Here is a 23,598-nt window from a genome sequence, read left to right as displayed (position 1 = left end):
AGTTCACTGATCTTTTTTTCCCCATGCACCCAACTTTGCTACCGACTGCTTCACAGTTGTAGTGGGTTTGCTTTGCACCACGCAGGGTTGCTACTGCATTGTGTTTGCACCTGGCCGAGTCACTGAGGAAGACAGCATTTAGTTTGCACCATGCTGGGTGAGAAAATTGTGTTTTGCTTGCAGATGATATTATTGGTCTGTATTCCCAGCCTAAGACAAGTGACTTCTGTTTGACCAGCGGGTAAGGGTTGGGAGTGTGTGTGCAATTGAACCCTTGGCTTAAAGGATGCCTGCTCATTACTTCTGGGCAAAAAATATATTGTTGATCTATTTACAAAGGCCAATAAGCACTGAACAGTCTTCTCATGACACACAGCAAATGGGAGCTTGATCAACCTGTCAACTTTCAGGCCTAGAAGTTCAGAACTCACGTGTTTTGTCCTCCACATTTCTTCCTTGTGTTTTTCCAGAAACTGCAACTTACCTCAAGTGATTTTTTAAATGTGGCTGTTCCTGGTGCCCCTGCCAGAGAGAGAGAGAGAGAGAGAGAAAGGGGAGAAGAGGAAGAGAGATGAGAAATGCTGCCATTAAATAAATAAGCTGTCTAAATCAAACCCTGAGCCTTGAGCCAGTCAATTTCTGCCTACCTTTCCTGGCAGGCTTGTTATGCGGGGGGGGGGGGGGGGTTAGAGAGGGAGGGAGTGCGGTGGAGGGGGTGCAGGAAGAAGAGGGAATGACACTACGCATGTTGCTCTGAGCCCCTCAGAAGAAGAGCATGGTAGAAATATAATATGAATATAAGGAAATAAAAACTCCAGGGGAGAACTCAAAATATGTTTGTGGGTTGAACCTTGGTTCTGCAGGCGAAATCCACCCTCTGGGTTTCCCCCAATGGTCACAGTCTTTCCACTGGCCCCACAGCCTTTCCCCTGGCCACTGATGGTTGGGTGGCTTCCCAGCTTTTGCAGTTTGCTTCCTATTCTAAAAGGTTAAAGTGCCTCTTCTAAGGCTGAGTTACTGACAGTAAGAGCTTTGAGCTACAACAGGCTGGCATTAGAAAGGTGGAGGACAAATGAAATAAATAAATACACAAAAACATGCAACACCTACCCCTCCCCGTAGCAGACTAATTGCTGGTTCCCTCCCAATTTTTCTGTGCTGTCATGGCAAAGGGAGGGTGGTCCCAGCTCACCTTTGCAGCAGCATTTCCCAACCCGGCACCCTCCATATGTCATGTACCACAACTCCCATCATCCCTCACCACGCTGGCCAGGGCCAATGGGAGATGTAGTCCAAAACATCAGGTTGGCGAAGTCTGCTCCTTAGAACCACACTGACCCGCTTCCCATGACTTAAGCCACCTCTGTGGCCTATCGCACCAGGCGGTCTGTTTTGATTTACTCAGGCTTAGCCAGATTCTCTGAATTCCTGGCATTTTGTGTAAACTGAGGAACGCTCACAGCGCAGATCTGAGTCACCCAGATGCCGACAGCTTGTGTTTTTCCACACTCGCACATTACAGCTCAATGTGCATGCTTCTGGTTTGGCATGACCCAGGGCTGGCCAGCCTCTGCAATCTCAGAGGATGTTCTGCTCTCCAGAGAGTGGCTGGGGCTGGGTTGGCAGTGGAGAAAAGCCAGCTATATAAGAGCTTTGCTGTGACTGAGCAAGTATGCATTACATATAAAATAGGTATGTTACATACAACATGTCCAGAAGAGGTGAACCTTCAGGTGTGGAATCTCTATTTCTTACAAGTTGAAAACATCTCTGGCAAACCTTCCAGGGGCCAGATAAAGTCCACCCAAGCAAACCATGGGCCCCAACACAGTCAGGTGTTGCTCCTCCCCCCGCCCCTGGAACCACGAATTCGGGCACCTCGTTCTGCAGATGGGGTGGTGGTGGTCCAGCCTAAAATTATATTTGCTGCCCACCTTTCCCTGACATTTTACAAGCCACCTCTGGTGCACACTGCACAGGAGTAGGGAACCTCTTCAGGCACATGGGCAATCTGAGAAACTGTCCTGGGCATGCAGCAGAGGAAAGCATCAGCCTGCAGCCGCCTGCCATCTTCATTTCCTACGAAAGCATCTGAGCCCCACGTGTGGCCCAGAGGCATTCATGGCACAAGAAAATGGGGAGCAGCTTGAGGCCCACACTTTGCTCTGAAGTGATCCCAGCTGCCAGTAAGAAATGTTATTAAAAAAAATGTAGGAGGGGTAGGGCGCCTTGGTGGGCACTAAGAAAGGTGTTCACAGGTGCCAGACTGCTTACCCCTGGGCTACATATAAACCAGGGCCAATCTCAAAGGACAGCTTTCCCCCATCTGGCATCCTCTAGATGTGTTGGGCTGTACCATGCTGGCTGGGGGGAGGGTGATGGGAGTTGTACTCCAATACATCTGTAAGATGGGGAAGGCTACCAGAGGAATTCAGAAAAAACAGTGGAATGTAGTACTGGGCAGAGGATTCTACTTTCTGACAATCTCTGCCTTTTTTAAAAAGTAGTAAGTTCCTAGTTCTTATGGCAGTGCCTGCTGAAACCTCAGATGCAGGAAGGGGAGACTGAATGCCCTTTCCATTACTAGATGGGGTGTGTGTGTGAGGGGGGTGTTCGGTCAGTTCCTTGCATAGCTTTTTGCCCTCCCCCATGTCTAGCAAAAACTGAATTATTCAATGTTAAGAGGCAAATATACACACATTTCCACAATTTGTGTAACGTATGCAGGTCACAGAACAGAGCTTTCCTCTGTGCAGAATCGCAACAGGCTTAAGAGTGGAGAACATGCCGCCCCTGCCCAACACCCTCCCCTCTTGAGGGGCTTCCGAAAAACTCTCCTGGCAGTTCTAAGAAGCAAGTCAAGCCTGCCCCACAGCTCCTACCTCGACTTGCCTTCCTCAGGCCTAGGACTCGCTTTGCAACCTTGCAGGACTCTGGTCTGGCACTTTACTGCCATCCACACGGCCCTTGGAAAACCCACAACCTAGCAGCGGGCTTTGCTGTTTACCCTGGGCGGCCTGTCCTCTGACCCCAGCCAAAGGCACCCAACAAATGCAACCGCTTTCGCCAGTTACCAGCATGCTCTGCTTGGAAGCTGGTTGTGACAAGTTTTGACATTTGCGTTCAAAGGGTTAATGATGCTCCCACAACACTCTTCCCTCCCCATATGTTCTGTGCTCCCAGGCAGAGTGAATCACCCACTGCCAGGTTGCCAAACGCATTGGCACGCAGATACACGTGCTGGCTTTTTAGCAGCTGGGAGAGAGCCCAGCATGGAGGATGGGAGCCATTTTGTCCGGGGCGGGATGAAAAAGTGCCTGAGCTTGGCTTGCTTTCCGTTTCTGACACAGCTTGGTGGCTTGAATGAGCCAAGCGGGTTTTCTCAGCTTCAACAGAATTGAACTTCATGCTGCTATGAAGAATACTACGAGCTACCATGGTCTTTGGATCTAGGAAACGTGGGCTGGGGAACATGAGAACCACCCTGCTGATCAGATTAAAGGTCCATCTAGTCCAGCACCCTGAGTCCAGCAGTGGTCAGAGAGATGCCTCTGAGAAGCCACGAGCGGGATATAAAGGAAACAGTCCTTCCCTTCAGCTTACTGCCTCTGAACAAAGAGGCTCTATACAGCCACCATGGCCAATAATCATCGACAAACTCCTGAGTCCTATCTCTGCCTCCAGCCATCCCATGTCCACTGGTAAAGAGACTGCCTTCACACAACCCAAGGGCAACTTTAAAACACTTCGCAAGTTTAAAAGTCAACTGTTATTGAAACTGGCCCCACCCCCCAATACCTCTTCCCCCATCCCAATTTGGATTGTAAAACTCCACAGGGCAGGGACCTGGCTTTTGCGTGACTGTAAAGGAACAATTTACATTGATGGACCAATAATAACAGTCAGCAGCCTAGGGGCCAAATCAGCCTTCCCCAAGCTGGTGCCCTCCAGATGTTGTTAGACCATAACTCCCATTAGCCTCAGCCAATATGGCTAATGGCCAGGAATGCTGGGAGTTGTAGTCTGAAACACCTGGAGGCTACCAGGTCGGGTAAGGCTATATCAGGAACACTCCTTGGCCTGCAAGTGGTCAACCCAACCCTTGCCTGCCACAGAAGACCCTTTACACATCCTTAGGGCAGTTTCATACATGGCCACTGTCTGTGGTGAAGAAGCATCTTCTCCATCTGGGTACTTTCCTTCATGGCTGCAAATGGCTTAAGGAGGTACTCTGGGCAGGCTGGCTAGTAGAAATCTATGTGGGTTTTCAGGACTTGGAGAGAAAGATGAAGAAAGAGGTGGCTGGGGGGGGGGAGAAAAACATACTAGCAGTCCACTTCAGAGACTGGGGAGGGGGACGTGCTGCTCACCTGCCTCCGTCAGCAGCCTAGTGGATCAGTAAGCACCAGTACAGTCTTTTGCACAGTCACGGTTAGATGGTTTATTAGAAAACCCCATCACAACTGATTGGGAAGGAAAATGGTGCCCTCTGGATGGTTTGGAATACCACTCCTACAATTCCTTAGCACTAGGCATGCTGACTGAGAATGATGGGAGTTGTAATCCAAAACAACTGGAAGGCACCAGGTTGCCTGGGATACACGGAAGGAGCCTCCTCGAAGATTGTTGTATAATCAGGCGTACCCTGGTAACGGTACATTGTGCTGGCTAATCCTTCTACCACCTGATCGAACCACAGCTCGGTGGTGTGGTGGCGGCTACATTTTGGCGGAGCGGAGTTTGGTCTGGACATGACACCACGACGACTGGGTTGCCTACTCCTGCAGTAGATATTCTAAATACTTGTGCAAGACTGGTTTTTAGGGGGTATCCCAGCCTCTAAAACACAGGCTTCCACAAGGAGCATGAACTTTTTGGTTGTGGCTCTGCAGACGTGGAAAGTCCTTCTGTTTCCTGTTCCTCTCTGGTCTCTTTTCAGAGACACATTAAGAGCTTTAAAAAAATGTGCCAAGTCACATGAAAGATGGTAGAGAGAATGTCGGTGTGTGTTTAAAATGTTCTGAATTTGTTTTAGAACGCCTTTAAATTGTTTTACCATTTTATTTTGTAAAAAAATAAAATAAAACCGTTTTCATTTGAGAACTGTCTTTGGAACACTTGTTTGCTATAAGATAGGATACAAAGAATGAAAATAAATACACTGGATTTTATTTTTTGTTTCTTCATAGCCCACATGTGGATTCTGATGCCTCATCCATGGGGCAATAATCCTCCACTGTCACGTGCATTGCACAGCCACACCCCACCTAGAAACTGGGAAGCCTGTCGTGACCAACTGTTGAGACAAGAGAGTGTCATTTTGGGATCAAGCATGGTGTGTGCAAGTGCACACACGTGACAGCACAAGCTCCACATAACCTTCTCTTTTCTTTCTTTCTTTCGAGAACAGGAAGGGAGGAGAACCAAGTTTGGAACAACTCTCTTACAATGGAAGTTTACAACATTTGGTTGTCTTCAGTTTAGAAAAAAAGCAAGGGGTGGTGACATGATAGAGGTGTATAACATTTGCATGGAGTGGAGAAAGTGGATAGGGAGAGGTTTTTCCTCCCTCTCAACGATACTAGAACACGAATGGGGTCATCCCATGAAGCTGATTGGTGGGAGATGGAGGACAGATAAAAGGAAAGACTACGTCACACAGCACAGAGTTAAACTATGGAATTCACTTCCACAAGTTATAGTGATGGCCATCAATTTGGATGGCTTTAAAAGGGGATTGGCAAATTTGTGGAGGAGAAGGCTATCAATGGCTACTAGTCATGATGTGTAAATATTACCTCCACCATCAGAGGCAGTATGCCTATGTGCACCAGTCTATATACAAGTTGCTGGAGGATACAAACAGGAGGCTAATACACTCATGTCCTACTTGTGGGCTTCCCATTAGAGCAGGTGGTTGGCTGCTGTTGAAAGAGACTACTGGACTAGGGAGGCCTTTGGTCTGATCCAACAGGGCTCTTCAGATGTTTTGAGTATCTGGAGGGACCCAGTGTCAGGATTGGGCATAGTCTCCCTGATTTGGTTTCTGACTGTGATCCAGATTCAGAGCTAGAAGAACCCAGCCAGGACAGGGAGCAGGGGAGGACATTCCCCAAGACTCTCCAGGAATTAGTGAAGTATTTTCCTGGGGGCTTACTGACCAGGACGGCCAGGGTCAGAGATCGCCTCCCCCGTCCCCGTGGGAACCTGGTCTCTATCAGAGGGGGAGGAAGGACCAGCACTGACAGATGCCCGAGCTCGCCACCAAGTTAAGCGGGCGGAGCTGAGAGGAGGTGGGAGGCGTTCTGCCAGACAGGCGGCCTATCAGATGTGGAGTCAAGAGGGCCCTCCCTGAAGGGAGGAGCCCAGAAAAAGCTAGTGGAGCATGATTCCTTCAATAGTTGAAGGGCAACTGCCCTGTTTCAGTAGTTCTCTTAACGAACTCTTTTATTTTATTAATTAGGCCCAGAGGGCAGCTCCCAGCCTGTTGCTTCGCCACTCCTGCTCCGCAGGAGGGCTTGGAATCCCTGACACCCATCTTGGGGACAGCTGGCCTACATAGTTCCACACCCTGATTCCAACAGCAGCCAGCCAGTTCCTCCAGGGATGCCTACAAACAGAGGCATGAGAGCAGCACCCCTCTCCTATGGCTGGCCCCCAACCACTGGAATTTCGAGGCAGACTGCCTCACAACCTACACGTTCCTTGCATCGTCGGCACCCTTCAAGCTCTCCTACTTTGTATTTTACTGTAAACCACCCTGGAATTACCTTTTGTTTTTAACCAAAGGGAGGCATAAAAACGCTTCCGCAGGAATACCCCGTTAGTACCTATCAGATCCCCACCCTTGGTGACACTGGCAGGGGTGAGGAATGTGTGGCCCTCGATGTTGCTGGATGCAACGCCCACCGGCTCTAGTTAACGGTGAGAGATCATGGGAGATGGCAGTCCAACCACATCCAGAAGGCCACATGTTCCCCTGGCCTGTTTTACAAGGAGCTGTTTCATGGTGGATGGGTGAAGTGCCAGATGACTGGAGGAGGGCTAATGTTGTCCCTATCTCCAAAAAGGGTAAAAAGGAGGAACCTGGAACTACAGACCAGTCAGTCTGACATCAATCCCTGGGAAAATTCTGGAGCAGATGATAAAGCAATCCATCTGTAAGCACCTTGACAACAATGCCGTGATTATTATAAAAGCATAGAAAAGTAGAATCATAGAATAGTAGGGTTGGAAGGGGCCTACAAGGCCATCAAGTCCAACATGGAGTCCATCAAGTCCAACATTACTTGAAGCCAACATGGATTTGTCAAGACCAAGTCCTTGCTGGACGAATCTGATCTCATTTTTTGATCAAGTAACCTCCCTTGTGGACTGTGGGAATGCTGTAGACATAATACATAATACAATGTAGACTTCAGCAAAGCTTTCAACAAAGTGCCCCATGATATCCCGATGAGCAAGCTGGCTCAAAGTGGGCTAGAAGAGACAACGATCCGGTGGATCCACAGTTGGCTACAGAAACGGACTCCAAGAGGGCTTATCAATGGGATCTTCTCAAACTGGGGAGAGGTAATGAGCGGGGTACTGCAGGGCTCAGTCCTGGGCCCAGTGCTCTTCAACATTTTTATTAATGACTTGGAGGAGGAGGTGCAGGGAATGCTGATCAAATTTGCAGATGACACAAAATTGGGTGGGATAGCTAATACTTTGGAAGACAGAAACAAAATTCAAAGTGATCTTGATAGCCTGGAGCGCTGGACAGAAAACAACAGAATGACATTTAATAGGGATCAATGCCAAGTTCTGCACATAGGAAAAATAAATCAAATGCACAGTTACAAGATGGGGGATACGTGGCTCAACAACACGACAAGCGAGAAGCATCTTGGAATTGTTGTCAATCACAAGCTGAAGATTAGCCAACAATGGATGTGGCTGCAAACAAGGCCAATGCTTTTTTGGGCTGCATTCATAGAAGCATCGCTTCCAAATCCCGGGAAGTACTAGTTCCCCTCTACTCAGCACTGGTTAGGCCTCATCTGGAGTACTGTGTCCAGTTCTGGGCACCACATTTTAAGAAGGATGCAGACAAACTGGAAAGGGTTCAGAGGAGGGCAACCAAGATGATCAGGGGACTGGAAACAAAGCCCTATGAAGAGAGACTGAAAGAACTGGGCATGTTTAGCCTTGAGAAGACTGAGGGGAGATAGGATAGCGCTCTTCAAGTCCTTGAAAGGTTGTCACAGAGAGGAAGGCCAGCATCGCTTCTTGATCATCCCAGAGTGCAGGCCACGGAATCATGGGCTCAAGTGACAGGAAGCCAGATTCCGGCTGACCATGAGGAAAAACTTCCTGTTAGAGCAATACAAAAATGGAACCAATTACCTGGGGAGGTAGTGGGCTCTCCCACACTGGAGGCCTTCAAGACGAGGCTGGACAGCCATCTGTCAGGGATGCTGTGACTTGGATTCCTGAATTGAGCAGGGGGTTGGACTTGATGGCCTTGTAGGCCCCTTCCAACCCTACTATTCTATGATTCTATGTACATGCCAGTCACTTTCTCCATCTTCCTGTGCAATCCATCCTGAGCCCACCGCCACAAGGCGCCACAAGATCACGTAGAGACCCTCAGCGTGAGTCAGGCTGTACACGGATACAGAAAGGCCTGTGACTGCAGTGGGGACATTCCTGCCTGCACCCCCCCATCCTACACCTGGAAACAGGTATGGATCGTATGGAGAAATAAACAGCTCGCAAAAGCAGCACCCCCTAGTGGGCAATGAAAGCAACAACAGCCATTTTTACAAAGCCAGTTGCAGGAATACCTCAAGAGAGGTGCAGAAGCAGTGAAAAAATATGACAAATGCTTCACCATATCGACTCCACAGAGGTCAAGTTTGGGAACATCCATTCCCACACACTGTAGTTACACCCTTTGCTTCATGAGAAGATGCAGAGAATCCTAAAGAAGGTACAAATTATCCCAGGGGGTACACAAACTGTGCCACAATGGCCAGAACTGTTCTGAATGGGAGGCCGGTCAGCTCATTTCATGTGAACTTAACAGTAACAGTGATGATGGAGATCCTGGACATGGCTTGGCCTTCCACCCTCATGGCAAGTAATGCCCAGAGCAGCTAGAAGCAGGGGCTTTATGGTGGTGGCTCCCAAGCTTTGGGGTGTCTTGCCTGAGTTTTGAAAATCCACGTCTTTGCTGGGGGGTTGGATAAGCACGGGGGTGGGGTGGGAAGAGAAATATGAACTTCCCTTTTCTATCAGGCATTAGCTAATCAAAGCTCTGTGGCTAGTTCTGTAGTGTGTGTTTTTTAAACTGCATTACTGTTTTGTTTTATGGTTTGTTTTATTACTTGCTAACTGCTCTGGATGTTCGCAAACACAATCTACAACTGTTTTACATTAAGGAAATAAATTATTGTGCGGTGCCTAGCGAATCTGTTTTATAGGTGCCTTACAAATGTAACAAATGCAACATGAAATCAGCCTTCTTGCTGCTGAGGGCCAAAAGCTCAGTTACTCTGCCCCAAAGGTTTTCCACATGAAAGAAGACAGAAAGGTCGGTTCATTTCCTGCTGAGCCCAGAGCAGCAATGGAGCTTGGCTTCCCTTCCCAAGTCCCCCTGCCCCCCAAAGGATGGTTAGAATCATGCACTTCCAGCCCTACCCATATGTGAACAAGGGGGTAGGACACGCAACCTGTAACCAGAACATTTCAAGTGGAAACTATGAGGGAGCATGCCTATGCTTCTTTCCAGGGCCGTTTATTTAACATTCATACCACAGAGACTCCAGCAATCAGGGCTCCACAAATTTTGGTCTTAGTAGCCAAAAAGGTGTGATCACCAGGACACTCTCCCTTCCCCCAAAGCTAGGATCATGTCCTTGACCTTGCACTCTGCCTCTAAAATTCAGCGCATGGTCAGGGACAACCCCCTGCTCTCCTCCCCAGACCCACACCTGTGCGCGTGCATGAGAGGGATTGCTGCCACAGTCTCCCCCAAGGACCTCTGAAGTGCAAGCCATCTGAGCAGGTGATACCCGCCCCCTTCCAGGCTGGAGAAAGGCTGGGGCTGGTGCTGCTCTCCAGAGGACAATGGGACACTTGGCACGGATGGCAAATTGTGGCCCTCTGCCTGCAGTGCTCCAAATTGGGAGAATAATTTAAAAAGAAGTTTGCTATGCATGTCTCAAGTTTGATAGAAATAATATCTAGGAATATTAGCCAATAGGAGCATGGCAGCAGCTCCAGCACATAAGCATGAAGGAGAGTGCCAGAAACTGAGGAGGGCTGAGGTTTCAAACAAGCATGCATCAAGTTTGCAAAAGCAAATGGCAGAAGAAGCATCACATCTATCTGCACCCTCGATCCCTCACTTATACTGGGTCTGTAGCAAGAGGCAGCAATGTTTTGTTAAAGCAGCACAGGCAATTTTCACATTGGGTTAAAAAAAAAAGGGGGGGAAGCCAGGACAAAAAAGCCAAACTAGCCAACCAGCCCCAAGCCCAGCCATATTAAGTTTAGAACGAACACACAACTGCACATCTGGAGGGTGCCACATTGAGGAAAGCTTGTGCAGATAAATTGTAATACTGGGGTGGAAAATAGACAAATGGTCCGGCTCTGTATGAGTCAGCTTCCTATTCACTGAGGGGCTCTAGGTAAACCAATACTTTGAAGTCTCAAGCTCTTCCTCTGCAAAATGGGTATATTAATACTAGGATACCTTTCAGGGCTGGTGTTCTAAGCATTACTGAGATAAATATAGGTGCTCCAAGCACTTAAGAGCACCACAGAAATACTTCTTACCGCCATGAATTTTGAGGAGTTCTAGCACTGAGCTTTAGAACTGCTTGCTCCAGCCTGAATATAAATGAAAAAACAGGGGAGAGGAAGCAGCTGCTTCAGTTAAGGAGCTTCTCTCAAGTAAGGCAGGAGCATCACAATTCCAGTAAGCCTAAGGTTCAGTTCCACACCACACACGCTCCCATAAAACCTAAAGCCAAGGCCGTTTAGTGGCTAGTAACTAGAGAGGAGAGAAGTCCATGCTTGTGTCTTGATTTTACCCATATATCTACATCTTCGAGAAGGCATCACTGAGCAGCAAAGGAAGCTGAAAGCTACATGGAGAAGAGGGGTAGAGGGAAGAGAAATAAAGCTGTTTAAGAGTGAAAATTAAGAATGGAAGCCTTGACCACTTAAGGGCGTATAACATATGTCAGCAACCTGATGGAGAAAATAAATGTAAAAATATATATTAGACTAAAAAAAAAAAAGAGTGGGTGAAGAGAGAATTTGTCAAACCACTGAAACAAACAAATTTCACTGTCGTGCCTATATGTAAAGAGGACGCATCGGAGTGCCTGGGATATCTACCCCCCCCCCATCTCCCTGCCTGATCCCAACTCCCATGTCAAGTAGGGATGGCAGAGAATTGCTCCCCGAAACTTCGGGGGGCCGAGCGCCAACATGTTCGGCCCCCCGAACAAGTTTCGGGGAGAAATTCTCCGCACCCCCCCCCCCCCCCGGGACGGGACTTACCTTTGCCGAATGTCCCTCCCGGAGGCGGGTCCGGCCGGCGGTTCGTCGGGTCTTCGTCAGGGGCGGCAGCCGATCTTTCGACCGGCTGCCGCCGCCGCAATTCCAATAAAAGAAAAAAAAAAAACGCCCCCGTGATAGGCTACGTGACGATTAACGTAGCCTATCACGGCTAGATTTGCAAAGTCAGCCGTGATAGGCTACGTAAATCGTCACGTAGCCTATCACGGGTGACTTTAAAAAAAAAGAAAGAAAGCGCGTACGGATAATGGCGGCCCCCATAGGGAGCCGCCATTCCCGTTCCTTATTTGGTCGCTGTAGTCTACGTAAATCTTTACATAGACTACGGCGAAAATAAGGGCAACGCAAATAGCGTTGCCCTTATTTTCACCGTAGTCTATGTAAAGATTTACGTAGACTACAGCGACCAAATAAGGAACGTGAATGGCGGCTCCCTATGGGGGCCGCCATTTGCGTACGCGCTTTTTTCTTCTTTTTTTTTAAAGTCACCCGTGATAGGCTACGTGACAATTTACGTAGCCTATCACGGCTGACTTTGCAGATCTAGCCGTGATAGGCTACGTTAATCGTCACGTAGCCTATCACGGGGGCATTTTTTTTTTTTTTTACTGTTTAGTTCGCAGCCGGGCGAGGCGCCTCCTCCCCGGCCTGAATTTCGGCCGGGCGAGGCGGGAAGCCTCCCTCCCCCCAGCCTGAACTTCGCGGGGGGAGCAACGAAGTGCCTCCCCCCCACCACGAAAAGCTTCGAGGACAGGTAAGTGACTTTCGTCCACCCCTAATGTCAAGTGGTATTTCTCTTCACCTCCCTCCACTTTGATACTGGGGTCTTGTAACTGCGCCTCCAATGCCACCTGAGTTTCTCTTAGCACCTCAGGACCACCAGGATTGTCAACAGCCATCACCTAGTCATCCCTGAGGAAAGAGAATTGCTTCCTGGTGACTAAGCATTTAAACATTAGGGGAGAAATGAGTATTTTCTTTCAGGTTGCAAGTGAGGAACATGTATTCACGCATTAGTATTTATAGCCCAACTTGTTGTGCTTAAAAAGACAACCAGGGTCACTAACAAATCCTCAACAGCAACAATGCTTTTTTTCCTTCGGAACATCAGTCATATTCTTATTCAAGTTTATGCATGTGCAAATATAGCAGGCTGCCTAGTAACTTCTGTAGACCTATTTGCTCATTACCCAGCTATCCACTACAAACACACATGTCTGGAAAAACTCATGTTTGTTGTAAAGACATGCCCAGCAACCATCTCCAAGTCCCATTTATCAAAAGGACCACTTTTGCTCATATAAATCTATCTGGGTTTTAAGATCTTCATCTCAGGCCCCGTTCTGTGGTCTCCTGCTGAATCAGTTCAGTGAATACTAGGCACAGAGTCATTTCACCAGGTGCACCTAGATTATGGAATGATCTTCTCAGGAAAATCTGACAAGCCCCCCTCTCTCTATGTATTTATACACGCTCTGGAAATACTTTTATTTAGGACAGCCTTTTTTGATTAGCTGGAATCTGAATGTGTTGGCAGGATTTTTAGATGACTTTTAAAGCTGTGCTGTTTTGAGATTTTATTATGTGGTGTTTTCATTGTTTTAAACATTTTGTAGGCCACCCTATAAGGAGTTATCCTAAGTAAGAGGTGGCATATAAATAAGTAAGTAAGTAAGTAATTTCCAGCCCCTCATGACCTGAATTTTAGTTAAGATTGTCAGAAAAACAATATGCATTTATTAACATTTGGAGTTGGGGGAAGCATACAATCTTTTACTGGCTAAAGGATTGTATGTTTTTCTTTCTCCATGTTTAGCCCATAACAGTGACAAGAGCAAGCGTTTAGAGACTCAGCTTTCAAAAGCTATGAGAAAAGTAAATAACCCGCTGTATTTTTCCACTTTGGCTTTCTGGTCTGTTTTCTCACCCAGAAGAAAGTGTCCCATTTCAACAGACCTGTTTGAATAGTGCTTAGAAAAGCAAGAGCATCATTCTGCTGCAGTCAGTCCCTCTCTACCGGAACGGCAACTGTGTCATCTGCTCAATGTAAGCTGCTGTCATAGCAAAACAAGGCCTGGGATGCAGAATAATTTTCTGAACCATACTAGGTTGTGAGGAAGTCATCTGTAAAATGGGATCAGTTGTTATCAAATCATAGGGCTGTTTCAAGGAGATGCACAGGTCAATCCCACACATGGTTATTCAGATGTTACGCCTCGCTGAGTTCAAAGGGGCTTACTCTCAAATAAGCGCCCAAAGGATTGCAGCTGTAGTGCAATCCTCTACGTAACTACTCAGACATACTCATAATGCCCACAGAGTTCAGTGGGACTTATGCCCAGATAAGCAAGTGTAGGACAGCAGCTTTAATGTAACAGGGACTAAGAGGTAAAGCTCTGAGCTAGGAAGCCCCCAGTTGTCCCCTCAGCCATAAGCTCATGGCTGTTGTAAGGCAAGGGCTGGCAACTTGTGGCCTTCCAGATGTTTTGGCCTACAACTCCCATCATCCCTCACCATTGGCTATGCTGGCTAGGGCTGGTGAGAATTGTAGGCCCAAACATCTGGAGAACCTCAAGTTGCCCACCCCTGTTGTAAGGGCCCCCGAAAATGCATACAAAGCACTAAACTAAGTATTGTTATTAAAGCTTAGACTTGATCAAGATAGTGACATTTCACTTTTATAGTTGTTTACATGCCGCCTCAACCTTCCATTCCCACAGATACCAAGCAAACTATTGTTTTTAAATTCTAAGCAACAGAACCTTATTGACCTTCCCTGTTTTCAATTTGGAAATTGATGTTTCTTAAAAACAACCACCACCAAAACTGTAATAAAAACACACATGTAATTGGCTTCATTACTACAGCTTTTTTGTTGACCTAAAGTCTCAAGCCCCACTTCTGGCATGGAAATTCCATGGGATTCAGGTAGCCTCAGTTTTACCTGTCATCTGTAAAGTGGGAATAATATTGTCCTAGTTCACAGGAAAGCCATAAATATCAACACAAACGACACTGTTAAGCATTTGAGAAGCTGAAGCTAATCAGTACTGAAGTTACATTGCGCTAAACTCTGAGGACCTTATTTCCAAGCAAATATGCTGAGGATCACCTCTCTAAACTGCTACTGAAAGCTCAAATAGTATTATTACTGAGTTAGAAATGTCATTCACAGACAACCACGTTACATAAGGTGCATGGGGTGGGTGGGGCCCAGCATTCCCTTTGGTTATTTCTGGCACTTGACCCATCTAAAAATGAAAGGGAGAAACTGCCCAATCCTCTATGGGTGTTTTCTATTTTTTTTCCTGTTAACAAGGTACAGACAGTTCCCTAAAGCCTCCAAAGGGTGTTTGTTTTTTTTACTGGCAGCTGGGGCTGGCTTGGGGCGGGGGGGAGAAGGGAAGAACAGCACATTGGAAAAGCAGAGACAGACTAAAAGAAAGATCCTTCGGATTCTACATGGCCTGCTAGGATTTTCCCTAGAACAAGCTGGCAGCAGTGACACAGCGGAAGCTTGGGGGCAGGACGTGGTGCACACCCGGGCGGGCCTGTGACCACCGGTAGGCAGGGTGCCAGATACAAAGGACCCACCGTTGAGGCTCCTATACTCTTAAAAGCAGCGTCCTGGGCCCAGCGGCTGTTCTGGGAGCATGCAAGACTGCTGACTGACTTTCACTGTTTTTATCTCATCTTTCTATAAAGCAGTCAAGGCAACGATCAAAGGTTAAGAGACCACATTGAAAAAGTTCACGATAAAAACTAAGCTTAAACTACAATTTAAAAGGCCAGAATTGGATGTGCAACAGCAGCAGAATTCAGAAGTCTCTTTTAAAAGGCATCACTCTAAAAAAGCCCATTGGAAAAAGGTAGATTTCAGCTCCCTGCCAAGCACGAGCAGCAGCAGGGCCAAAATAATTTCTTTGGCAGGGGAGCCCACTGTCTCGAAGCCAGCACAGACATCCATCCCTCTCTCAAAGCACATCCCTCGTGCCTTTTATTTCAGGCAGCAGGCAGAGACTAAGCAGGGTCTTGGCAGACCAGCCTTCCTCAACCTGGTGCCCTCCACATCTGCTGGGTGGCAACTGCAGCCAGCATGGCGATCTGGAGGGCACCAGGTTGGGGAAGGCTGCGCTAGACCAAGAGTGGGGAACATGCGGCCTTCCAGATGTTGTAAGACTGAAACTCCCATCAGCCCTAGCCAGCATGGCCAATGGTGAGGAATGACGGGACTCACAGTCCACCAACATTGGGAGTGCCACACGTTCTCCATCCTTGCAGGAGACAATCTCAAGCATTGCCGAAGCTGAATGGGCATGGGGGCTGATCAAATCCTTGGACAGGAGACCACTGGGGCCTCACATTACAGCAGAAAATGTAAATATTACAATCAAATAAAATTCAGAAGTTGCACACAGGAGGCAGCAGTTTTTTCCACCTGTCTGAGAACTCACACCTGCTAAAATTCCCTTTTCTACACAACTATTAAGCACATGAAAGCCCCAACACTCTCTACTATGGCAGGTTGTGTTCACATCAGCAGGCCTTACATAGGCCAAAAGAGGTAAACGTCACGGGCCTTGCGTAAAGTTCATGGCTGTGTTTCTCCACTTGCTGATCATCCTTCCAAGAACTTTGCCTCCAGAAGAACTGCTGATTGAGAAAAAGGTAGGAGAAAAATACCATGTTTCCTCAGCTAGTATAACTGAGAAAAGAGAAGCACATTATGAAATATATCAGCTGAAAATTAAGATTTCTTACAAGTTAATACATTGATTTAATACATGATTTAGGGCTATACATTAACTGTAAAAAAATATGCTCTGACTGGACAAACTTGCCAGCATTAATAATCTCTTATTATTCCTGGCTTCATCTTGATGTTGTCTAGATGCAGTAACCAACTCTTGTTAACATCATCTCCAAATCAGCAGGAACAAGGGCAGGTAGTAATAAAAAAGAAGCAGATACACTTTTTACTTGTTTTGTTTTGTACTATGGGAAGTGCTACAGAATTTCTTAAGATACAGTTCATCAACCCAGAGGCTCCAAAGCCACATCTAGCCCCCTGAGGAAATATAACTGGCCCCACAGCAGCCAGCCCAGAGGCAAGAAGTCTTGTGGGGTGGGTGATGGCTGCAGCAATGACTTTGCTGGCAACCAATTCGGGGCAGGGGAGGCAAGGCTCCTTGTCTCCACCCCTTCTTCAGAGTAGCTCTTATAACATTAGTTGGTGACAGTGGGGTGAGCGAGAAGGTTGAAATGAATAAACTTTCTCCCCTTTACTATAGGCAGGTGTGCCACTTTAGAAAGAGCCAATGCATAAGATTTTGTATTCTGTTTTCAGTAATCCAGAATTTTCATCATTCTGGGGCTGCTTATTCAATAATCACTGGGGTGGCGTGCAGGGAGAGATTAAAGCCCCATTTTCCCCATACGCATGGGGTGGAAGGATGGGGAAACTGCCTTCCCCCAAATCTTTGGCAACCACAGGGACTGACAAGGTAGCTGAAGGGACGTTTATAGGTTAATAAATCCCTGTTGGGCAATCTCACACATGTGCCTCCAAGACACAAGATCAGTCCTCCAGCTGGCAGCTTTATTAATGATAACTGGTAATGGAAGGCGGGTTATGAGAGACCGGAGGCTTCTCTTGGGAATGGTGTCCCACCCAGCAGAATCTGCTAACCCACATTTGGTGCTTGCCCACAACACCATGGCAACGGGCTACACTACCCTTCTTATGAAAAGTCAGATCACACACACTTCCATTTACATAAATCAAAGGAAAGAATGACTAAGTCCCACCTCGACTTGCTCCCAAAATGGGCACCATGCTTTGTTTCCTTTTCCTGCTTCTTCCAGCTCCCCACACACAACTCCCTGCAAAGTCTCCCCCCCACACACACACATACACACACACCCCAAGGACTTATTTGACCTCTTTCCTCTGAGGGACTCTGCTCCTTCCACACCACAGCACAGAGAATGTTCATCCCACCCACGAAATAAAACCACCCATGAGATCTGAGTGCAAGCCAGCCAATCGCTTCCTTCGTGGAGTGCCCTGTACCCACTATGCAACCTCCCTTGGGAAAAGGAGGCACCTATCTAAGCATCCCTATTGCATTAAGGGCCCAACTACCTCCACCCCCAAGATTAAGCCCTTCTTCCTTAAAAAGAACACAGAACAGACCTTCATCCTCAGCCTGAGGATACCCTCAGGAGACCCTACCTCTGTCAAAACCACGAACTACTTCCTTCTCCCTCTTAAGAGAAGCCCCTCCATCCCCCCCAAGATTCCCCCAACCACTGTCTAATCAATCACTTAGGGTGTTCCTTTGCATGCAAAAGCCAGGTTTTGGTAGAAATGTATCCCAGAACTGCCCCCTTACCGCATAGCAGGGGGTATACACCATCCATGGGTCCCTCCACCAGATCTGCAAAACATTCCCAGGGCCACCTCTGAGAAGGTCCTCTCATCACCCCTTTTTCCCCAGAGAGGGGGGCAACCCGTCCTGAGCACCCCGCGAAGTTGCAATTCATCTCCTTAAATGACCCCACTCCCACATATGAGATGTTTATTCCCAGAATCCTCCCTTATTAGGCCAAGCGGCTGTCTCTCACTCCTACACATGCATGCGTGCACACACAACCATATGCTCAATGGTATTTGCAGGCCCCCATTCCCCTTTCTTTTTCAGGGACACCCCCCCCCCAACAATCACCGCCACACACACACAGGACACTGAAGGACCCCCATCACAGCCCCTTCCTCCAGCAATGAAGAGGATGCTCTGGCCCACAAAGGATCCCTTTGTTCCAACACAACTTCCCCTGTACGCCCTCCCCATGGGGGGGGGGGGTGTGTCCAGTGCTCCCCCTTCATTATATCACCCTAAGGTTTCTTCTACTATCCTAAAAAGGCTCTGCAACATCCAACCATTCATTACTACTTAACTGCTGTGTTTTATCTAAATTCCCTATTCCAGTGTTTGTTGGTTTTTATATAAACCTGCTGTTTTGTATTTTGCTGTTATTGTTTAGGATCTTATTTAAAGTTTAAGTTGCTTTTTCAAGTTATTTATTGTTAAGTCCCCTTCAATGCTATTTATGAGTATTTTAAATAAGTACACAATGGGGCAGTGAAATTAGCGCCCTTGCCTATTCAAGGTGCCCCACATTGGGGGCCAGCTACTCCCCATCTGCTCTCACCACAGAGAAGGAGGCTCAGCCCCTCACCCCACCTGAAGAATACCCCATCTACCACCGTACACCCGATGCTTCCAGATTGTCAAGACTTCCCCATTTTATTTCCCTCCTCCAGACAATTTGGGACTACCAAATCCCAAATTTGGTATTTGGTATGTGCACCCACCCCCACCATGTAAGACAAACTCACTTCTTCCCCCCATGTAACTTCAAGCCCCCATTTGCCCCACAGTAAGCCCCCCTTCCTCCTTCTCTTCACTTCCCCATAGGTGCCCCACGTCTGTAATGCCCTCCATCAAATCTCCTTCTCTGGGAAGGGAGGAGGGTCTCATGTCTTTCCTCACACTCTTTGGGGGGGGGGTGTCAAAATCTTCCTTGCCCCCCCATAGAGTTTGGGATAGACCTGACACTCCCTAATCCAAGCGCCCCCCATAAGACCCCAACAAACTTCTCTCCCACCTTTCCCCTCCACTTACGGGGAGGTTGTCTCATTCTTCCCCCAAATCCTATTTCAACCCTTCAGTGCCCCCCCCATTCGAGGGGGGTATCTTATTCCCCCTCCCCAATTGTTTCATCTCCTCCCACTCCCCAAGCGCCCCCACATAAAACTTCCTCCTCCCATTAAAGGGGGGGTCACATTTAGCATCCTCCAAATCCTCCCCCTAAGCCCCCCACTAAAAACTCAAACAGCCCCCGCCCACCTAATCTCCTCCACTGAGGGAAGCTTCTGCGGGCGGGGGGGGGGGTCATCCACCTCCCCCTACCTCAGGAACCCCCCCGTCTGAAGTCTGGCAAGGACGCCCCCTCCTCACAGAAATCCACACTTAAAGGCCCCCTTGAATCCCTCTCTCCTTTCAACCCCCCCCACAAGTCCCCCCCCCACGAGGTAAGTAACTCCTTTCCAAACCTTATGCACTAGGAGAGGGATGGGGGTCTCACGGGCCTCCCCCAGGACCCCTAACTCATGGGGGGCTCAAAATCGCCCTCCCCCTCAGGAAAAAAAGTCTGAGGACAGCCCCCCCCATAGTCACCCCTGGCCCCATAGAAGAGAAACTCCCCGCCCCTGGCAAGCCCCCCCACCAGTATTAGCCCCCCTCATAAAAGGGCCCCCCCTCACCTGTACCGCCGCCACCGCTGCTGCTGCTGCTGCCCCCAGACTCGGGCCCGGCCGACGCCATCTTACCGCTTCTCCCTCCTCTCCGCCTCTTTTTTAAATTATTTATTTTTGGGCGCCGCCTTCGTTTCCTCTCACTAGTCCTGTCCCCCCTCTCCTCCTGCCCCCCCCCCGACTCTCCTCTTGGTCTCGCCCGCCTCGCTTCAAGCAGCGGCTGCGGGCCGCACCACCCCCGCGCTTGGAGGGGTGGCCACGCCTTCTCCGCCTCCTATTTTTCACTTCCACACACAAACGCCACACACCCGCTTCCTCTCATGGACCCGCCCAAACGGCTTCGGGACAAACCACTTTGCTCAGGTGGGAGGGGGGGTGGAGCTAAAGGGGGGTCACAGAAATGGAAAGGGCGCCACCGCCTTGTTTATAACGGAACGCGGGTAGCCAAGGAGCGGGAGGGAGAAAGGACACTGCGCGTGCGTCAGAGGGAAAGTGGCCGGTCGACGTTCTCTAGCAGGGTCGTCACGGATTGCGTGGAAGCGGGCGTGACTCCCCACCGTCACAAAGGGTTCTCGGGGGGGGGGGGAGCAGAGTTGCTGTCGCCATAGTAATGCAGGCTGGCCAATCAAAGGCACACCCTGGCACAGCAACACCGTCGTCATGACAATGTGGCCTTGCTCCATTCCTCCACCATGATGACCTCATCTTGTGCTGCACTAGTGACATCATATATTATTATAGAATCATAAAATAGTTGGGTTGGAATGGGCCTATAAGGCCAGCTACTCCAACCCCCTGCTCAGTGCAGGAATCCCACTTGGAGCATCCCTGACAGGTGGCTGTCCAGCCTCGTCTTGAATGCCTCCAGTGTGGGAGAGCCCACTGCCTCCCTAGGTAATTCATTCCATTGTTGTATTGCTCTAACAGTCAGGAAGCTTTTCCTGATGTTCAGCCGGAATCTGGCTTCCTGTCACTTGAGCCCGTGATTCCGTGTCCTGCACTCTGGGATGATTGAGACAAGATCCTGGCCCTCCTCTCTGTGACAGCCTTTCAAGTCCTTGAAGAGCGCTATCCTGTCTTCCCTCAGTCTCCTCTTCTCAAGGCTCAACATGCCCAGTTCCTTCAGTCTCTCCTCAGAGGGCTTTGTTTCCAGTCCCTGATCATCCTCGTTGCCCTCCGCTGAACCCTCTCCAGCTTGTCTGCATCCTTCTTAAAGTGCGGTGCCCAGAACCGGACACAGTACTCCAGAAGAGACCTAACCAGTGCTGAGTAGAGGGGAACTAGTACTTCCTGGGATTTGGAAGCTATGCTTCTATTAATACAGCCCAAAAGAGCATTGGCCTTGTTTGCAGCCACATCACATTGTTGGCTCATATTCAGCTTGTGATCGACAATGATTCCAAGATCCTTCTCGCTTGTAGTGTTGTTGAGCCATGTATCCCCCATCTTGTCACTGTGCATTTGGTTTCTTTTTCCTAGGTGCAGAACTTGGCATTGATCCCTATTAAATGTCATTCTGTTGTTTTCTGCCCAGTGCTCCAGGCTATCAAGATCACTTTGAATTTGGCTTCTGTCTTCCAGGGTATTAGCTGTCCCACCCAATTCTGTGTCATCTGCAAATCTGATCAGCATTCCCTGCACCTCCTCCTCCAAGTCATTCATGAAAATGTTGAAGAGCACTGGGCCCAGGACTGAGCCCTGCGGTACCCCGCTCGTTGCCTCTCCCCAGTTTGAGAAGATCCCATTGATAAGCAATCTTTGAGTCCGATCCTGTAGCCAACTGTGGATCTTTCCCTGTCCTCCATGATTTCTCAAAGAGAATAGACAGTGGTTCTGCCAGTTCTTCTGCCATTTCCTTTACTACTCTAGGATGCAGTTCATCTGGCCCTGGAGATCTGAACTCATTCAAAGTAATTAAGTGTTCCTTGACCATATGCCTATTGATCTCAAGCTGCAATCCTGTCCCTTCAGCCTGTACTTCACTTTTGCCAAGGGGGGTCATAGACCCTCTTTTGGGAGAAGACTATTATCGCTGTTATTATTATTAATAAATAGTATTATTAATAATAACAGAGAGGGTTCCATCCTTAAAGGCAGCCTGAAAATAATCTAAAATAAATAAATAAAATATATAAAAACAGTGGGTAGTATCCAGTGGTACTGACATGAAAGGGCCTAATCTAAGTAGGGCTACCAGTGGATACTGCCCAATGCTACGTCAAGTTAGTGCAAGGTGCTACATCCTGGCATTGTTCGTTTTCATTAAGTGCTTAACATATGCTCTTAGTAACCATTGCGAGGCCACAGCCTTGTAAAGAGCTACTGTTCTGTGTGGTAGACGGCAAGTTGGACTGGGATCACGAAGATACAGGATCAAAACCCCACCCAGCCTTGAAACTCACTGTCATTTTGATCAGTTGTTTTCTCAGACTAACCTGCCTCACCGAGTTGTCGTCACGACATAGTTGACTGGGGTGTGCACACGCACTACCCTGAATTCTGTGGAGGAAGTTATTGGCAATAAAAGCTACTCCTTTGTTAATAGGAGTGTCTTCAACCCCGGATCTAGGAATCCAAAGTATCCTATGGCCCTTCAGCTGCTGTTTAGGGGTCACAGGATCGCTCCCTTAATGGATCAAGCAATTTTAAAAATGCATACACTAAACAACCTGTGATTTTTTAAATGGGGGGCCACAGTGCTCATTTCAAGTGTTGGAATGGGCCACAGCATGTTAGTGTTTCCTCAGTCTTGCACAGGGGGTTGCACTTGCAGGTGGGATTTGGAGGAACCTGAAATCCACCCCACTGCTTGTACTGGTAGGGACCAATAACTCCAAAAAGCAAAGATTGGAACACCAATGATTTAAAATCAGGTTCATGCTGTTGATTCCTTTTGCATTCTCAGAGCAGGGCTCGGAAGGTGGTCAAGTCCAAATGATCTAACTCCTGTTCACTATGGAATCAGCAGAGAATACCCCTTCACCACTCACATCCATCCATCGCAGAATGTCTTATCTCAATTTGTGAGGAATATCTGTTTAAAACAAACCAGGTGGGTTCTCTGAAAACAAACCCTTCTGTCGCTGTCCAGAGATCAGCAGGCTGTGCTGCTTTAATAGTCTGCAGTCCCAAATCACCCACCCTGGTTGAACCAAATAAATGTGCTTTAAATGCAGTGTTTTAATTTCACATTTTACAGACTTTGCAATATAATTGCCCCACTTGGTCTAAGTAATGGCATACAAGCTGACACATGCATGCCTCTGCCCCAAAGATCCTGGTATTTTTGTATCCTTTGATATGCTTATGTAGATGTGTGTTTACATGCACATGTGACCGAGGACATGCAGTAACATTCCTCATGCTGTTTCACCCAGAAACTGGCACTCAGAGTTACACTTCTCCTGAACATGGGTGTTCTATTGAGCCACCATGACTAATAGCTGCCAGAAGACCCACCTACGAATACAATAAATTGTGGCTGTACCTGCAGCATGCCTGCCTCTTCTGCTTTTATTGCAGCACGTTTTATTGCAACACATGATCAGCTCCTTCATAGGTTGTGGAGTGTGACATCCAAACCCAGACAGCTGGGTGTTTTAGGGCTAAACAACCCAGCGATTAACCCAACAACAAACCATGGGTTAACCAACGGGTTGTTGTTACATGCAAACAAGGCCATCGTCTTTCTGGGTCTGATC

General features: G+C 48.1%; 1 protein-coding gene across 3 annotated transcripts in view; it reads right to left on the bottom strand.

The window, feature by feature from the left end:
• The window catches only part of PIP5K1A (phosphatidylinositol-4-phosphate 5-kinase type 1 alpha), a 54,698-nt gene extending 34,711 nt beyond the window's left edge, over positions 1 to 19,987 (bottom strand). For all 3 annotated transcript variants that reach the window (XM_084823717.1, XM_084823718.1, XM_084823719.1), the window contains exons 1-2: positions 19,907 to 19,987; positions 485 to 522 (exon numbers count right to left, since the gene is read on the bottom strand). In XM_084823717.1, coding sequence (XP_084679843.1) covers positions 485 to 522; positions 19,907 to 19,967 — 99 coding nt within the window. In that variant the 5' untranslated portion in view covers positions 19,968 to 19,987. The remainder of the gene's footprint in view (positions 1 to 484; positions 523 to 19,906) is intronic.
• Between the last annotated feature and the right edge of the window lie 3,611 nt (positions 19,988 to 23,598).

Source organism: Heloderma suspectum, chromosome 17, assembly GCF_057233095.1.
Source record: "Heloderma suspectum isolate Gila_16-S chromosome 17, 16-S_ref, whole genome shotgun sequence".
Taxonomy (NCBI): domain Eukaryota; kingdom Metazoa; phylum Chordata; class Lepidosauria; order Squamata; family Helodermatidae; genus Heloderma; species Heloderma suspectum.
This window is presented reverse-complemented; position numbering and strand designations above follow the sequence as displayed.